Below are 19,340 nucleotides of genomic sequence, written 5' to 3' on the forward strand. Positions count from 1 at the left end.
CCCATGGGACCTAGTCTATAAGGAAACAGACATTATTATTATTTTTTTTATGTATTCATTTACTTATTTCACAAGTACTTACATAGCTCTCATTATGTGCTAGGTAATTTGAAAGTATTAACCCATGTACTTAAGTATATATGATGAGTGTTTCTAAAGAGGGAAGTGATCTTTTTTATTTGGATTTTGCTGAAATTTAAAAATAAAGACCAACAGGTGATTTGGGGCATGAAGGTAAACACACAGCATTTCTCTCTTACTCTTTCACATCTCAGACTGTGTGACAAGGACAGGATGGAGGAGAAATTCTGTCTCTTATATCAGGAGAGGAATGCTTAGTTATGTTCACCTGACTCTTTCCGCAGTTCGGTCCCTAAGTTGGTCTTAGCTAGTGTCGTCAGTTTTATTCACGTTGAGGTGGGTCATCCTTTTCTTTTCCTCCTCCTTCCTTAACCTGATATTGTTATTGTTGTTGTTGACTCTTCCCATACTACTTTATTTTGGAAAAAGTTGATGAAGAATACCTGTCCTCAAAGTCTGCTTGCTAATCCCTATTTTCAGAGAAATTACTGTCTTGCATACATGACTCTTAAGATAACAATTTACAAACTAAACTGTAATTTGAGTAGTCTTAGGAAGGCATTTTATTTTTTTAGCTTCAAATCTAATTTTGTCCTTTCAAAGTTTATTGAGCTTCCTATTGCTTTTCAAGCAACTTATTCTAGAAACAATGTGTAATACTTCTCATTGCGTAAGTTCTACTATAGTATTTCAAAAGGCTTTAGAAATTATTCTTTTTTATGAACTTTATTTTACAAATCAAAATAAATGATATGGGTTAACCAAAAGCTACTGTGAGAGACAGATAAATATGTAAACTGCATGAGAATATGTTTACCGGGCATTAAGCAGTCTTTTAATTCTGGAACTTCCTTTAAAAAAGGGAATTTGTCAGTTTCTTTGAGCAAATTTAAGAGGCCCCTAGAATACCACTTTTGTGATAAAATTTTCTTTACTACTTAATGTATTTGAACTTTGCTAATCTTATTTTTACAAAAAGCAAAACCTATCTCTTGGATTGTTCACAATGAACTGGTTCTAGCCTATCATTTATCCAGAGTTAGCCACTTACCTCTTTGGCTGGTTGGTATTATCAGGTTCACTGTCAGTCTCTGTATTAGAAGTCCGGTTGAGTGATGATTACCATTTTACATATGTGCTGTCTGGTAAATTTGACCTTTAACAGAAAAAAATGCCATATACCAGTTCTTTGCACTAACTTTTGAAATGTGCCAAAAATGTGCTTTGTTTATAGGACCATACTGTGGAAGTATGAATGTTCCCAAAGTACTCTTGCTGAACACAAGTGAAGTAACTGTTCGCTTTGCGAGTGGATCCCACACTTCCGGGCGGGGCTTTTTGCTGACCTATGCCAGCAGTGACCATCCAGGTATAGCAGACGAATCTACACAAATCTGTAAACCTTTATCTAAGAATTCCTTTTGCTGCTCATCACTATCTCTGGATATACTTATGCCCTCGGAGACAGAATTAAGATGTGAGGGAAGGAAGAGAGGAATGCAATGCCTTTGTAAGTACTTAGGTCTGAACGGATCGCTTTTGTGGAACCTGTTAGATTGATTAGCTGGCCTGTGTGGAAGAGAGTTGATCTCACTTTCCTAGTCACTTTGAGTGGACCAACTTTAGGGCTACTGTCCTGACCCTTTTCAGGTCTGGCTATTCTCTGTGGTCTTCCACCATCCCATTTCTTAGCACAGGAGAAGCCTTTTATCCAGTTCCCACCGCCACCCCCACCCCCATCACTCACACACGAACCAGTGCACTGGCATGGGAGACATGGGAGTGTGAGCAGGATGTAGTCACTATCAGAGCCTCCTAACCACGCAGCTGACATTTGAGCAGGCGAAAAGGGAAACATGAACAATGATGAGAGAGGAAAGCAGGCCTCTTGTACTCCAGAGGAATTACCGTGCAGTCTACTCTTTGTCTTTGTCTGTCCAGGACGTAGAGGTGCCCAGAGTTTCTGCTTTCAGTCTCATCTGGCAGAAATACTCTGGGAAGGGGGTGCACCGTTCATTTCCCGCTCAGCCAATGAAATCTGACCAATCCCAGCAGGCCCAGCGTGGCCAGTGTTCACTATATGTTGCTCCCTAAGAACTATTGAAAAGATTAAGGAAAGGGAGAACTATTGCAGCAACCTATACTAGGTTGACATAAATGCATAAAAATCCACAGTATCTTAGCATCTCTGTTGCTGAGTATTAGTTTGGTTCCATACCCAAAGAGCACCCTCTTTTTAAGTCCTTGGTCCTGATGACCAGAGTTAAGAGGCTGTTCGTGTTCTCAGTAAACACCTGGTCTCAGGTCACTTAGATGCCACGAGCTAAATTGTTAAATTACAGTGTTCCTGAACCTTCTCTATGAATCACACTGGGCCTTAAAATTGTTTTTCTTCTGCCAAGGGTGTTATACACATGAACTTTATAGGCATGTAGGGGGTAGTAACTACCCAGTGTTGGTTATTCTATTGGAAACAGATTCTGTTGTCGCTTACTGGGTAACCACTGAAATACAACCATGGGTGCAGAAAAGGGAAATGAAGGGAACTCTTGAATCCTGAGGACATTGTGCTCAGTTTTGATTTATTTTTAAACAGAAAAATTTAGATAACTAGTTAATGAATAAATGCTTTTTAAAAATCATCTTTTTTATTTCAAAAGAAATCTTTCAAGCATGAATATCCTAACTTCCATTCAGTCTGCTAATTACAGTTATCTTTATGACAGATTTAATAACGTGTTTGGAACGAGCTAATCATTATTTGAAGACGGAATACAGGTAAATATAGGTGTCCTGGCTATACTGCAGCCATACGCTATCGAACATTTTGTTTTCCTTGACAACAAATCAGATATTATTTGTACTTAATTTTTAAAAAATTATCTATGTTGTAACTCGCAAAGAATATTTGAAATGGTTTCTTATACAGCAGAGGTTAGCAAACTTTTTCTATCAAGGGCCAGATAGTAAATATTTTAGGTTTTGCAGGTCATGCAATCTCTTTTGCATCTATTCATATTGTTTTTTTGCTGCTATAATGCAAAAGCAACCATTGACTATATGTAAATAAATGAGCAGGGCTGTGTTCCAATAAAACTTTATTTACAAAAACAAGAAGCAGGCTGGATTTGGCCCTTGAGACACACTTTGCTGATCCCTGAGTTATATTCTAGTACCAATGAGCCGTAAGGGAGTCTAGAGTGCCTTTTTAACCTAGCCTACATTTGGGAGTGACTTTTGTTAATTCTTTGACTTTTGAAGGGTGTTTACTTTATCTTTCTCACGAAATGGAAACCTACTGAGAAAAGGAGATGAAAATTTTCATCTCTGCCTTAACTAGAAAAATTGCTTAATCTCTTTGATGTACATTTTCTCATCTATAAAGTAAAAGAGCCTAGAGCAAGATTTCTTAACCTTGGCACCATTGGTACATGGAATTGGATGATTCTTTGTTGTGAAGAGCTGTTCTGTGCATTGTGGGATGTTCAGCAGTAACCCTGCATTCTAACCTCCATATGGCAGTGTGATAACGAAAAATGTCTGCAGACATTGCTAAATATCTCCCATTGGGCAAAATGCACACCCAGTTGAGAACCACAGGTTTAGAGATCATTGCCAACAACACCAACACCAACTATAAGTCCTTTGAGTGCTTTCTTAGTACCAGGTGCTTAATGCCTAGACTTAGCATATAAGCAACTCATGTGAGTGTTCCAACATACCTAAAAGGTAGGTTCTGTTGTACCCCCAAAACAGAGGCACAAAGCAGTTAAGTATTGTAACGTGCCCAGGACTGCACACTTATTAAGGCTCAAGGGTCCATGGTTCTAATCATCTCAGATTTTCTAATAAATGAGATTATTTTATATGCAAAGTAAACTCTAGTGTTAATTAATATTAAGTCTGCTAGAGAAAAAACAAAAATAAAAATTACCAGTAATTAAGTATTGTCTGTAAAGTTGCCACGCATCTGACATAGATATTGGCCAACATTCTCTAAGGTCTTCTCAGCCATACCTATGCAGTGCCAGTGGAGACAGGCCCAATGGGCATCAGTGAGCATTTTCTGTCCTCCTAAAGGAAGGAATATACTGAGGCCTAGAGGGAGGTTATGGTTTCAGATCATCAAAGCCAGCGACTTTCAACCAGAGTGCTGCCAGAAATTTTAAACATGCAGTATCTGACTACAATATCTGACAACAATAGCCGCCTGGTGTGAATGTATCAAAATTATACCTATTTTTTGTCAGATCAGCAAAAAAATAGGATCTGTTTTTTGGTGTGCTGAGGAATTTTAGTAATTAGTTTATGTGATGAAAAAGGTTGAAAATCGCTGACGTAAGCTGTAGCCCAGTTGTACTGTAGTGGTTAGGCAAAGATGAGGTATGATGGCTAATATAGGTCCACAGTCCCTTATTTATAATTGTGAAATGCAGAAAGCTTTAAAAGTGAAAACATTTTTATAACTCATTTGGTGGCCATACCTGATTAATGTGACAAAAAAATGTCTGAATTCTGAAATACATCTGGCTCTATGGGTTAGGATAACGAATTGTAAACCCACAGTAGGATTCCTCATTGTCTTTATTTCTTAATTCCTTAATTATTGCTGGACTCCATTAGGTCAGTGGAAAAGAATTGTGAGTTATTTATTTGGATAGTTTTGGTAATTAGGTGTTGTTACTTATCTAATTTGCTAAGTCAGCAGGAGGAAACAGAGGAAATGAAGTCAAAGCAACTGCTATTTTGGAATCTGTTTGGGCTGGTACATTCTTTTTAAACAAACTGGAGTAAACATTATTGTAATGTGGTATATATAGAAACAAGAGCATATGGCCTTCATCTTCAAAGTTGCAATTGTTCCTACAATATTTTGCCTTTCTTTTTGCATGTTTTTCACAGATGTGTAGTTGTTATTCACGGCCTATTGATATGGTGACCCTTGAAGGTTCAACCACAGATGAGGAAGCTGAATTTAAGGGGGATTATATACATTATGCAGAGTCACGTAGTTAGCTAGGCAGTACCTGGATGTGGTTCCCCTGGCTGGTTTGGCTCAGTGGATTGAGCGTCGGCCTGCGAGCTAAGTGTCGCTGGTTCGATCTTCCAGTCAGGGCACATCAGAGAAGGAAAACTCTGACTCCAAAAAACCTCCGCTGCCTTGCGGCATACCTCTTCAGGGGAAAGGCTAAGGGAGTAAACCCCGACAGAAAATCCGGAGCCGGAGTCCCTAAGGCGGTTTGACGCTGTAGTCAACACCGGCAACTCCTGCGGTGCACCTGAAGCCAAGCTGTATTGACTCCGTCTTTCCCTTGGACCCTTCAGCTGCGAAGAGAGGGGGGGTCTGCTGCATGGGCAACAGCAGACCCTCCATATCACCCTGCCCAGGCTCTGTAGCTTCAGCTTCACTGGAGAGGACACTCCAGCGTCATCGTAAGATGTCGATTCAACACGGGAGGAGACAGATACCGTGTCACTCCCGAGTTGGACTGCACAGCCATTCTCGGCGGTGCAGATAGACTCTTAAGAAGCTACACCATCATCTCTCGAGACGGACGGCTGCCGACGACGACCTGGATGTGGGTCACTCTGCCCTAGGCCCCTTCAACCATACCATATGTCATGAAATATTTCTGAAAAGTCTCTTGAAAAATAACTGTTAAGTGAATGGAATAGTTACCCTTTTTTGGTCAAACTTGTGGAAAAGTAGTTGCTAAGGGCTGGGGAGTAGGAGGAATAGAGAGAGGTTGGCAAAATGGTACCAACTTCCAGCTTCAAGAAGAATAAGTTCTGAGGATCTAATGTGTAACAGGATGACTATAGCTGATAACACCATATTATATAATTGAAATTTGCTAAGAGAGTAGACCTAAACTTTCTCACATATGTATTTAAAATACATATATTTATTTATATATATAAATGAGTTGATGGATGTGTCAACTAGATGGCTGACATAAATCATCATGAAGTATACTTTAAATATTTTATAATTTTGTCAGATATAATTCAGAAAAGCTGAAAAATATACACTTTTTTTCTGATTGCAAAAATAATTCATAACTAATATAGACCATCCATATTCAATACTAGCCATGTATAGTTATCAAACACCTAAACCGTGGCTAGTTTAAATTGAGATCTGCTCTAAGTATAAAATATACTGCAGATTTTTAAGACTTGGCACACACATACACACACACAGAAAGACACAAAAGGCTCTTTATACCTCATTGATAAAATTTGAATATATTGGGTTAAATAAAGTACTATTAATACTAGTTTTTTCTTTTTACTTTTTTTAGTGTGGCTACTAGAATATTTAGACTTACATATATGACTTTTATTATGTTCCCATTGGATTGTGCTAGTAGAGTGAATCAAGGCATTACAGAGTTAAATACCACAGAAATGGAAATTTTCTCAAAATCCTACTAGGATCCAGAGATCTAATTCCTTGCCATCTTTGTATTCATAGAAAACATAAGTTGTTTTTTATATATTTTAACTATATCTGTTTATAAAAACAGGATCCTACTATAAACAGTGTTTAGAAATTTTGCGCTTTTTTCTTAAAAATATTTCTTAGATATCTTAGAATCAATTAAGATGCATTAAGGAAACTTATTGTTTAATAGGGTATGTAACAAATCCTTATATAAAGCAAATACAGAAATTATTGTGTAAAACTTGCTTTCAGAGTAACATTTTAGATTAATCTGTGTTTTCATAAATTGGGTTTCTGGTTTGTCATTAAAGCAAGATATTCCTTCCTGTGTGTTCTATGGAGGAGAGAAAATTGTTTTAAGTATGCTTTTAAATGTAAGTATCATTTTAATAAAATAGAAATTCTTTCTTTCTTTTTTCTTTCTTTTTTTAGCAAATTCTGCCCAGCTGGTTGTAGAGACATAGCAGGAGACATTTTTGGGAACGTGGTGGACGGATATAGAGATGTAAGTGATTGAAGGCAATTTTATGGTAGGGAGAAAACTAAAAAGAGTAAGTGTTGTTGCTCTGCCTTAAATTCATTACAAAGTAAAGTCAAATAAGATATAAAACTCTGTAGTTAGTCACATAGTTCTCTCTTTTCTGAGATAAATGAAATAGAATAGTATAAAAACCAAGGCTATTCATTTAGCATTTCCCACTAAACATACTGTAAATGAAATGGTAAAAATTCTTTTTAATACCTAAGAATAGAATTCTATCTGATTTTAATAAGAGGCTACCTTTTTGTTATAATTTATATTTACTTTAATGCTGCATTTGGCTCATGTAATAATAGCCAACGCCATGAACATTCACATCACAGAATAGTGACATTGTGTCTGAGACCGAAGAAGCCCTCTGCCCTGTTCTTATGTTATTCTCCTTCCTCCTTGCACCCCAATTTCTTATGCCTAATGAAACTTTTGGGGTTATATACATTTTTCCCAGAGAAAAATTAATGCACAACATGTCATTTTTGTAAAGTATTTGACCTGTCTCCAGATTCACAACCTTTCATTTCTTACTATTTACAAATTTTTATCCTGGAAACCCAGTATCTGATTTTTAAAATGTTACATTGATGTTTAAAATAATTAAGTTTCCAGAAATTTACTTGAGTTATTAGCAATGTGATGGGACTTTTTTCTAAGAATTATTGTCCTGTGTCTTCAAACATCGGGAAAACATATGTGTTCCAGAAGTTTGATAATTCATCCCTAGCATGGTGGAAACACCTTGGTTTTAGTTTTTGCTTTTAGCACATCCTGATTTGGGAAGCAGCAGCTTTTGTTATTTTGGTCTTTATTTCCTTTTTCATGTATTGTCTTTATTTACGAGATTGACACAGGATATTCATTTGGCCTATAAATTGTTTGAACCTCAAAATGGTTTATCCACCTCAGTTTGAAGATACACTCATCATAGGCTATTCCTAAATGACTTCAGGAAATTAACTAAGAGAAATAAAAATGATGGTTTCCCCCCTAGCAATAGAAAGTTTGTCTTCATTATTTCCTGTATGATGCAAAAAACTTAAGAATGGTGTACAACTAAAGAAATAGTATCATTTTTTCTTACTTAGTTGTTTATCTTGCCTCCTCTTGACAGCTTTCTTTTTCAGTATAACAGGTAAATGGCTTCCTGAAGAGTAGATCTAAGTACACGATTTTCAAGTACTACAAAGAGGCTTCCTGTTTGACTCAGTCATTGGTCTCACACCATTTGCTTTTAGAATGATTTTATCTGAAGAGAAAATTTATATTTTGAAAACTAATCTCTTTAAAGAAGTCTGATTAGTGTCTTTTAAAAAATATCATGGGCATATTAAATATCTATTGCTACATAACAATTTCACCACAAACTTAGGAGCTTAAGACAATACCTGTGTTATTTCTTGTGTTCTCTGGGCCACGAGTTTGGGCATGGCTTAGATGCGTCCTCTCCTTCAATGTCTAATGGGTGTATCCAAGGTGTCAGCCAGGCCTGCAGTCTCATCTGAGACTGGACTGGGGAAGGATTTGCTTCTAAGCTCTCGTGGTGTTGGCAGCATTCAGTTACTTATGGGTGGTCAGATAAAGGAGCTCAGTTTCTTCCTGGGGTTTGCTGGAGGCTGTCCTCAGCTCCCTGCCACATTGGAGAGTTTCCTAACATGCTTAGCAAGGTAGGTTACAATCTTATGTTATGGTGTCATGGGAGTGGCATCCATCACCTTTGCTATATTTTATTAGTTAGCAGAAAACCACAGCTCCTACCCACCTCCAAAGGGATTACATGCTGGGGGAGTACCAGGAGGAAGAGATCATGGGGGTTATCTTGGAGGCTGTTTTCCATGGTACCTTAATCTTGGGGAAATTTGTTCAGCTATAGCAAGTCTTTTGCATCTTTGCAAAATCAAAGTATATCCTGTAGGTTCAAACAAGTTCCCAGAGAAGCCACTGACAAAACAGGTGTCTCAGGGGAGAAATACGTTGTCTTAAAAATCAGTTACGGGAAAGGAATTGGTTCATTCTGTGTTGTTTTAGATGGCAGAACTAGGATGAGTGGATGAAAGTTACAGGAAGGCCAGTTTCAGCTGCATATAGGGAACCATTAAGCAGTGCAAAATGGAATAGGATGTCTCAAGAAACAGTGAGCCCCTAGTCCCTGGAAGTGCCAAATGTAGTTATCGCAGTCATTTGTCAGAGATGGCTAATTTGCCTTACATTCCAGGACTGAAAGAGATAAGCAGGTCTCCATGTACCCTGTAACACGTACATAGAGTGCCCTCAGGATCACAAGGTAACAGACCATTCAAAAAGATACCAGACATCAGTGATTTTCAACCGTTTTCATCTCATAGCACACATAAACTAATTACTAAACTTCTGCGCAACACCAAAAAATATTTTTTGTTGAGCTGACAGAAAGAATTGGTATGATTTTGATTCATTCATACCAGATGGCTATTGTTGTTTTGGCTGTTGTCATTTTTTCTTTTTTATTAGTCAGGTTAGTGCTCCTGACTAAATAGTCAGGTATTTCAAGTTTTAAAAATTCTTGTGACACACCAGTTGAATATAGCTGCCAGATATTATCCAGTCCAGCCTTTCCATTGTATAGATGAATTGGGAAGCCAAGGCCAGAGCAGTGAATGACTTAAGCACACCTGGTGGAGTTAGAGCCAGGCTGATGAATTAAATTGCTGAATTTAAATTCAAGACTTTTCCATGACAGCTGGCTCCTCCATATTGTACCCTGAGAGTCTAAAACGGTGATACAGAATATTTTTAAGAAAAGAACATTTAGGGAAAATAAAAATGCAAGCTGCCTATTTAGTTTAAAGAGCACTATGTTTTTCTCTCTTTCTAATTCTTAATATTCTTTTCCAAAATCAAGAAGGATAGAATCTGCATCTGTGCTTTAGCATTCTCATATTCTCTGTCATGAAATCTTTCCCCTTTTTTGGCTATGACAATAGTATTTGTAAAAATGATTCACTTGCCAAATCTAATCTCCTAGGGATAGTTGAGCTCTCTAAATTAAAGATCACTAATGTTCTCAATTTTCCTGCAGCCATGTTAATAAAATATGGTTGGTCTTGTTCGTCCTCCTAATATTGTGACCTAAATCTAAGAGAATTTTTCCTGTGAAATAAGGTGAGCAGCCTGTCTAACACAAAGAGGAACTCACAAGTTCAGTTACTGAGATGCCATTTCATGAGCTGCTTTTCTCTTTTTGGCATTAGCCATCCTGGACAAGTGGACCATTCTTAAAGTTTGTTCAGAAAATGATGCTTCATAGCACCTCAGGCCTGGGCTGACTGTCTAATCATCCTCCCACACAGCTCCATGCTCATGGAAATCTAGGACCTGAACAACCCTTTGAAAAGTTCCAGTCCTTCCTCCAGCCCCACTTTCCAGCAGGCCAGTTTCAATCACAGGGCCACCTGCTACTCAGCCAGTCAGGTGTTTCTGCTTGGGTTGTCACACAAGACAGCAGCCGTTTAGTGTTTTGTTTTGTTTTTTTTTTTTAAGATTTTATGTATTTATTTATAGAGGGGAAGGGAGGGAGAAAGAGAGGAAGAGAAACATCAATGTGTGGTTGCCTCTTGAGCACCTTCGACTAGGGACCTGGCCTGCAACCCAGACAAGGGCACTGACTGGAAATTGAACCAGCAACCCTTTGGTTCACAGGCCAGCACTCAATTCACTGAGCCACACCAGCCAGGGCCATTTAGTCTTTTGACATTACTATTTTGTTTTTTATACCTTTCTTAAATCTCTAAATTAATCATAAAATAAAGCTGTGGTGTGGAAGGTTCACCTTCTCAAATGATGCTCAGTCTGTACATCTGGTAAACCAAATGTAAGAAACTGATCAGTTTTTTATTTCTTCTGAATAGTTATCTATTTTTGCCACTCCAAAACCTAGTGGCTTAAAATAACAACCCTTTTGTTTGCTGATGACTTTGTGGGTCAGCAATTTGGGCTGATCAGTTCTTTATCTGCCTTTGCCTAGAACTGCTCCTGCAGCTGTAGTCATGTGGCAGGAAACCTAGGGCCAGAGGGTCAAAGGTGGCCTCATTGGCATGTGCAGCAGCACAAGACCAGCTACAAGGCCAATTCAGAGTCCATGTGGGAGGTAACTACACAAGAGCACGGCCACCAGGAGGTATTATTCACTGGAGCGCCGCTACTGCTGTAAATGATCTACTTACTTACCTGGTGGATAGATTGCCAAGTTAGCATACATATGGTGACTCTGATGTCATTGAGATAGTTCTATATAAACACTTTTTCCCTCCCCCTTTTACTTTTTATTTAAATGAATTATAGTTAAGCAATGTCATGGGTCAATTAGAGATCCTGACCACAAGTTATAAAAAATGGAAAACTTGCACTATATTTTCAATGTATTCTTGAGTAAGCTACGAGTGACAGTGTTTCTGTGTTGCAGAACTCTTTATTGTGCAAAGCTGCCATCCATGCAGGAATAATTGCAGATGAACTGGGCGGTCAGATCAGTGTGCTTCGCCGCAAAGGGATAAGTCGATACAAAGGAATCCTGGCCAATGGTGTGCTGTCAAGGGAGTAAGTACTTTGCCTTTTATTTTGAGTGGATGGTAACCCTAAGGCATAATCAGCTCACAATTTTCAAAGCGCAGCAGACACAGGATACAAAGGTTTGTCAACTGAGAAAGCTATGTGAGTGTTAGAGTAGCATTTATGGTGTCTGTGAGGAAGGTAAATGAAGCAATAAAAAAAGCTCACTGGTTATTCTGACAAGCAAATTAAAGTGGCACACATCTGAAGTCCTAGGCAGAGGAATATTTCTACTCAGCTGCGTCAGTGAGAGAGAACAAAAAACTTATTCCTTATTAGCTTTCTTAGTTTCAATGATTTATTGGTTAATCTCCAATATTATAGAAGATACTGAAGGGAGACTAAGGGGCTGAAATAAACTCATTCTGAACTACAGAGCTCCCCAGATGACTCCTAGAGACAATCTCTTAATGATGAACAATAGTTGGGAAGTGAAGAAAGATGCCTTTCATTAATTGTGTTAACTTCTCTCTTTGGCGTTATCCTCTGCTCTTTAACTTCACAAGAAAAAAGAATGTCAATTACTTTAAATATTTCATCCTCAGCCTTTAATGCTTTCAGGTTTCCTCAGTTTCTGGAATGGAAAACTGGAGTCATTAGGGCTAAATATAGGCCCGCCTGTGGTCCAGATGTCCACACGTATAAACAGAAATGGTCCAGAGGGAGGACCCTCTTGGATAGACGCCTAGTGAGAGAAAAGAGCTCCTGAAGCCCTATGTTTCTCTCTCTTCATTCTCTGTCTGCCCCTGGATATGTCTTCCCACTCCTATGACTGTTTTTTTTTTTCTTTTTTGCTATGTTGTCACATGGTCTTGGTTCTGAGGATATAGCACAAAACAGAGACTACAGGCATTTCAGGATCCCAAAGCAGGAAAGAGTAGGTTAGGACATGTGTCTTCCACACTGGCCAGCTTGTGCATTGCTCTCCTGTCCCCACCATTTGGCCCTAGTCCCCTCTTGGAGAAAGAACACGAACATATTGTGCTGTTCTGTTCTCACACTGGACTGTGAACTATTCTTATCTGGTTTAAAAAACCATAATATGGGGGGTCGATGGGTTCATTCCCAAGTTAGTTAGCATAAGTACAGTGACTCTGATGTCATTTTGAGGAAGTTACCGGTAATTTCTTTCTCCTCCTACTTTCTATTTGAATGTATTATAGTTTAGTTATATTGTGGGTCAAATAAGGATCCTGAACATCAGTGATAACATTGTTTTTATAAGAAAATGTATTTTATGTTTCAAAGAACCAATTTATGAACTCACAGGTAAACTTTGAGATAAAAACGAGTTTCTGGATTTGGGGATGTTGGCCTAAGCTCACCAAGAAAAGGTTTATTGATCAAGAAAACGCTAACTGACAAGATGGGAGACCTAATCCTCAAATCCACCTTAGGAAAGTACAGAGTTCCGACTTCTTTTACAGTATGTCAAGGGAAGGCGAAATAGGAAGGCTGTGTTTTAAAACTCAATCATCAAGCAGAATTTCTCTAGTGATTGGCTTGTTTATATGAAGGACAAAGCAGGAGTGATTAGCCTGAAGGCCACACAGGAACAAAGCTGGTCTGAACAATATGGAGTCAGGGACTCAGCATTTCACCCTGTTCCAACCAGAGAGGAGACACAGTGACTGATGTGGGGGGAGAAGTTTGCTAGGTATCTTCATGAGGAAGGCAAGCCTTGGGTTTGATGAGAGGCAGTCAGTCCCAAGGCTTAGCAGGACATAGTGGTCAAGTTAAGACCTGGGAAGAGATGCCAGAGGGGAATTTTGGTGGGCGTCAGCACACCATGCTCACATCCAGTCCCCTCCAGCAGGCTGGCTGGTGGGTGGCTGAGGAGAAAAGGCAGAGCTCCCCCGGCAGTTCTGAGTTTGGGGGTGCAGGTGGGGGTAATTGGCGAGGTTGTTCCAATGCAAACTTTTGACAGCTTGTACTTATCACTAAGGATAGGATACATACTGCACACTCAGATGCGCAGGCTCATCTCTTATTTGTGTTCTCTGCCTGCCTGACCTTCCCTTTTGCTTTCCCCTCTGGATAGGATTTTTTGCAGTAAGAGACCCCAAAGTGGTTTTTTCATACTATCCAAACATTCCAAGACTACTTTTTTTCTAAATTTCTGCCAAAGTTAAGCTCTAAAAGCTTACAAATGCCTTTAGAAATGAAAATCCTTACTCAAATAACATATATATTTATAGGGTTGGCCAGAAGTTCACTTAGTTTTTAACGTAAGATGGACCTAGTAGCACTTAGTTGCCTCTAACTTCATTCAAAACAATTTTGTTAGGTTGTATTGTGACACCTGTCATATCAGTGTGCATTAAAAAAAAAATCAAAATTTGTGAATTTTTGTGTAGCCATTTTAATGTTGAAGATGGAAGAAAATATGCAATATTTTCAGCATATTATGCTTTATTATTTCAAGAAAGGTAAAAATGCAACTTAAACACATACAAAGATTTGTGCAGTGTATGGAGAAGGTACTGTGACTGATTGAATGTGTCAAAAGTGGTTTGCAAAGTTTCATGCTGGAGATTTCTTGCTGGATGATGCTCCACTGTCAGTTAGACCTGTTGAAGTTGATAGCGATCAAATTGAGACATTAATTGAGAACAATCAATGTTCTACCATATGGGGAATAGCTGACATACTTAAAATATCCAAATTAATAAAGTTATTGGTGAAAATAAAAAATGTCTTTTATTTTACAGAAAAATACCATATGGACTTTTTTGCCAACTCAATAATCATGTGCATGTGTGTATACATAGGCACAAACATATGTACTATATATAAATCAAATTTTATATGTTTTATATATATTCATGCATACACATGATATATACATATATTTTCTCACATAATGTATTTTCCTCAAATTCTTTGGAGCCTTAAAACTATATCCTGATTTATAGTAAAAGTGATTGCTTGTACACCGGAACTTTTAAATATTAGCTTAACCCTGACTTTTGAGGATTTGTGTCTTTTTATGATTTTCATGTTTTTTTTTTTTTTTTTTTCTATTGATACTGGGATGCTATTTCAGGAAGGCGTCAGGCTGTGGCCTAGATTTAGTGAGTGCTACTATCTTCAAAGTGAATGAAGAACAGGCCTTTGACTTTAAATCTGTTTTTCGGAATCTCTTGTCTGTGTTTGTATACATTTGAAGGCTTCTTTTGCAGAAATATAGGATAGTAAAAAGATTAACTTGGATTTTATTTCACTCCTGAAGAAAAATTATTTAAACTATTAAATAATAGTAAACATTATATTCTCACTAACTTCTATGGTATCAATTGAGCTTAATATATGTGAAGTTGCTTTGTATAATTTGAAATTAAACCTTGGTGAAAAAAAAAACAAAACTGGACCATTAATGAATTAGGAAAAATTGTGCTTCACATTTAATATAGTCATTTGAATAGATTTCCCTATTTTTATGTTGGTGTGAGTAGGTAGAAAATCCCAGATTCTTTCAAGGTCTCTTCTTCCTTCTAGCTCTGTGATTTTACTCTCTTTGTCTTGTGAAAGGAGAAAACTGGAGGCTAACGTCTTGTGAAAGGAGGAAACTGGAGGCTAAAGCAGACTCTTTTGTCGTTAGGATTCCCAAATCTTCAGGGACCAGTTGTTCTATCTGTGCCGTTTTGCTATTGGGGAACCAGTGTACATGGGGTCATTGAACTTCTGTTCCCACAGATGATTGTTTGGTGTTCAGGAAAAAATACAGAAGGAAGCATTGCAGCTGAGGAAGGAGTCCCTAAAGTAAATATCCCGGGTTCTTCTGGGGTTCATCCGGGGTCAGGTTACTTCCTGGAGCTGAGGAGACTAGAACTGAATCAGGAAGAGGAGCTGACTTCACACAAAGGATAATGGCTCAAACCACAGACAGCGGTGGGGGAGCTTTTCTTTCTGTTTATATCAGAACCTTCTTGATTGCTTCTGGGGCCCTCTGGAAAGGCTGGCAGCTCCTGGAATCTGACTGAATTCATTCACCCTATTGTGTGAAAGCCTCAACCCCAGCCTCCCTAGGGCATTTTTTTAAAAGAGGACACTTACTTACCTATAGAATTCTCTACATCGCTGTATTCAATTAATTAGTTCAACAAAGTAAAATGGAAAAAACATATTTCCGCTGATAATGGAGGAAAGCCAGGAAGGAGCTGTTAAAAGCTGGACCTTCCCTGACATCTTTTCCGTGTTCACTCCAAAGTTATCCTTCTTACCATAACTGCTCTTTTTCAGCAACAATAACAAGATAAATATTTTAATGGTTCCTGGCAGTGAGAACAAGCTTAAGCTCTTGGGGTTGCAGCAGAATTGTTTGGGCTTATATGGGCCAAATTTCAAGTGAAATATTTAGTACAGGAACATTAGAGAAAATGGACAATTCAGTCAATGAAAGAATCTAAATAAATCTTAATAAAATTTTATTTATTTTAATTATATTTTATTGATTATGCTATTACAGTTGTCCTGATTTTTTTCACTTTGACCCCCTCAACCCAGCACCCCCAACTCCCTCAGGCAATCCCCCCACCATTGTTCATGTCAGTGGATCATGGGTAACTTCTGTGGCTACTCCATTTCCTATATTGTACTTTACATCCCCATGGCTATTCTGTACCTACCTATTTGTACTTGTTAATTCCCTCACCTCTTCATCCATTCCCCCACAGCTCCCTCCCATCTGGCAACCATCCAGATGCTCTCTGTATCAATGATTTTTGTCTCTGTGCTTCTTGATCACTTAGTTTGTTTTTTAGATCTGATTGTTGATCGATATGTATTTTCGCCATTTTATTGTTCATAGTTTTGATCTTCTTTTTCTTAAGTCTCTTTAACAGTTCATATAATAATGGTTTGGTGATGATGAACTCTTTCAGTTTTTTCTTGTCTGGGAAGCTCTTTATCTGCCCTTTCATTCTAAACAATAGCTTTGCTGGGTAGAGCAATCTTGTCTGTAGGTCCCTGCTTTGCATGACTTTGAATATTTCTTGCCAAGCCCTTCTAGCCTGCAAAATTTCTTTTGAGAAATAAGCTGACAGTCTTATGGGAACTATCCTGTAGATCACTAACTTTCCTCTTACTGCCTTTCAGATTCTTTATCTTTAACCTTTGGCATTTTAATTATGGTGTGTCTTGGAGTGGACCTCTTTACATCTATCTTGTTTGGGACTCTGTGCTTCCTGGACTTGCATGTCTATTACCTTCACCAAATCAAGGAATTTTTCTTTCATTATTTTTTCAAATAGATTTCCAATTTCTTGCTCTTCTTCTTCTCCTTTTGGCACCCATATTATGTGAATGTTGGACCTCTTGAAGTTGTCCCAGAGACCGTTTATACTATCCTCTATTTTTTTGGATTCTTTTTTCTTCTTGTCGTGCATGGTTGTTTTTTGCTTCCATGTGTTCCAAACTATTGTTTTGATTCTTGGCTTCATCACTCTACCGTTGTTTTCTTATAAATTGTTCTGTATTTCAGTTAGTTTATCCTTTCTTTCTGCTGGATCTTTTTTATGCTACTGAGGTCCTCACTAAGTTCCTTGAACATACTTAAAACAAGTGTTTTGAACTCTGCATCTGATAGATTGCTCATCTCCATTGCATTTAGCTCTTTTTTCTAGGGTTTTGATGTGTTCTTTCATTTGGGCCATGTTTCTTTGTCTCCTTGTTTTGTCAGCCTCCTCGTGTTTGTTTCTGTGTATTGGGTGGAGCTGCTTTGACTCCGTGTCTTGGTAGGGTGGCCTAATGTAGTAGGTGTCCTGTAGGGTCCGGTGGCACAGCCTCCGCAATCACTCAAGCTAGGTATACCCTTTGTGTAGGCTGATTATTCCCTCCTCTTGTAGTTGAGCCTCGGTTGCTATTGGAAGACCTAGGCCAGTCAGCTGCAAGGATTGGCTGTGACTGCTGACCACTAACCTGTACATTTCTTTTCAAGACAATGATTTTGATTCAAAGAAGTGTCTCAGAGTCCTGTTCACTTGTTGCCTATATGAATTTAGGAAAGTTGCTTACTTTTGATGGGTCTGATATTCTTGGTCTATAAAATGCCAGTGATGAAGACAGTTACAGTGGCCTTGCTGGGGGGCCATGAAGAGCACACGGGGTGTGGGAAGGCTCTCTGAGCCCTGTGCTGTAGCGCTGTGTCAGTCATTCAAGTTCAGTGCAGCAACTCAGCTCCTCGTGTTTGTGTTTCCTATTTCAGTGGTTCCCTGTCAGACAAGCGGTTTCTGTTCACCTCCAATGGTAAGGATCATGCTTTCCTTAAGAATCTGATATTTTAAAGTCCTCAGGGTTCGTTTAGTCCTCCATATCTCTTAGGTGTTATAGCTTAAAAGATTTTATTTGTTTTTTCCTCAGGTCACACCTCAGGTGACCTAAAAATACACAAGACAGTAAGCCAAATTAATATTAAGCAGAACATATTTTTCTTTATAATCTAAGTTCTCTCAAACTTTTGCCAAAAAAGTGAAAATCTGAAATTACATTTATTTTAAGATAAATTCCTTTATGTTATATTTTAACAGAAAAAGCTTTTAAATAGTAAAATTTGATTTGTGGGTTTCTTGAATTAAGTTATTGAACATGAGTATATGAAATAAAGGCTTCTATCCCCTCCATCATGGGATATAGTCTATGTAAATATTCTCCAACTCATACAGTAGAATATTCTAAGGGGAACATTATATTTCTTTTTTGCCCAGGAAGAGGAGTTTGGCCTTTTATTTGGTCCCTCCACATGGCCTAGGACATGGGATAGTTAAGATCCTAAGGGTGGATGTCGGGTACAATTTACTGATCTTCATAGCACCTGATAATGGCTGCTCTTTAAGGGTACAGAAAGTGGCGCTCCACTTTGATCAAAAGGAACCTCAGCATTTTAAACCTTTAAGACACCTTGCACTTTGTTAAAATCAGGGTGAATTTAGGTTAGAAAGGAAAATCTACAGTGAGGACAAAGATGTCACTTCTAGAGGACGTGACTTCAGTGAGTTCCATTAAAAAGGAAAGCAGCAACAATTTCAAGATACTGCAGTACAAATGAGTCAAATGTAAATCTGAGTCATTGAAACACTAGTAATTAAACAGTGGATTTGCTATCACAATGGAAATAAAACAACTGACTAATTCTGAGTGAGATGGGGCACATTTTTTCTTTCTTTCATTTTTTAAATAATATCTGAAACATTTTACTGCTCTTTTCTCCTAGATTGCAGCAGATCCTTAAGTTTGGAAACTGATGGGCAGTGGGTTGATGAGCCTAGAGAGAAAGTTCATTGGTCTCCCAGCCAAACCCGATTTCAGGACCAAGTGTTGTGGAACAGCAGCAAGAACCACAAACAAGAGTGGCTGGAGATCGATTTGGGGGAGGAAAAGAAAATAACAGGTACTGACTGATACAGGGCAGTTTCAAAAAATCAAAATGACTTGCAGTTGAAATATTGTTTCTGATTTATTTAGATGCCTCAAAGTATGTTACATCTTAACCTTCACATTGTCTCTGCAGAAGAGTCTGGGTGTGGGTTGTAATATGAATGTATGGGTTGGAGAGCTGAACTTTTTTATGGCATATCTCAGTATGAAAACACTCATAATGTGATCAGGTTTCTAAATGCAAATAAGAAAAGGTGGCCTGTGAAATGATTTCAGATTTCAAATGAGGGGGAAAAAAAGAAATGTGAAGTTAAA

At 38.2% G+C, this 19,340-nt stretch overlaps 1 protein-coding gene across 2 annotated transcripts in view; it reads left to right on the top strand.

The window, feature by feature from the left end:
- Nucleotides 1-19,340, top strand: part of DCBLD1 (discoidin, CUB and LCCL domain containing 1) — a 60,202-nt gene that overhangs the window by 31,518 nt on the left and 9,344 nt on the right. For both annotated transcript variants that reach the window (XM_090279783.1, XM_090279784.1), the window contains exons 3-8: nt 1,316-1,450; nt 2,808-2,859; nt 6,962-7,034; nt 11,506-11,639; nt 17,857-17,897; nt 18,862-19,038. In XM_090279783.1, coding sequence (XP_090135909.1) covers nt 1,316-1,450; nt 2,808-2,859; nt 6,962-7,034; nt 11,506-11,639; nt 17,857-17,897; nt 18,862-19,038 — 612 coding nt within the window. The remainder of the gene's footprint in view (nt 1-1,315; nt 1,451-2,807; nt 2,860-6,961; nt 7,035-11,505; nt 11,640-17,856; nt 17,898-18,861; nt 19,039-19,340) is intronic.

This window comes from Furipterus horrens, unplaced genomic scaffold (assembly GCF_987537825.1).
Source record: "Furipterus horrens unplaced genomic scaffold, mFurHor1.1.pri manual_scaffold_6, whole genome shotgun sequence".
NCBI classification, from domain to species: Eukaryota; Metazoa; Chordata; class Mammalia; order Chiroptera; family Furipteridae; genus Furipterus; species Furipterus horrens.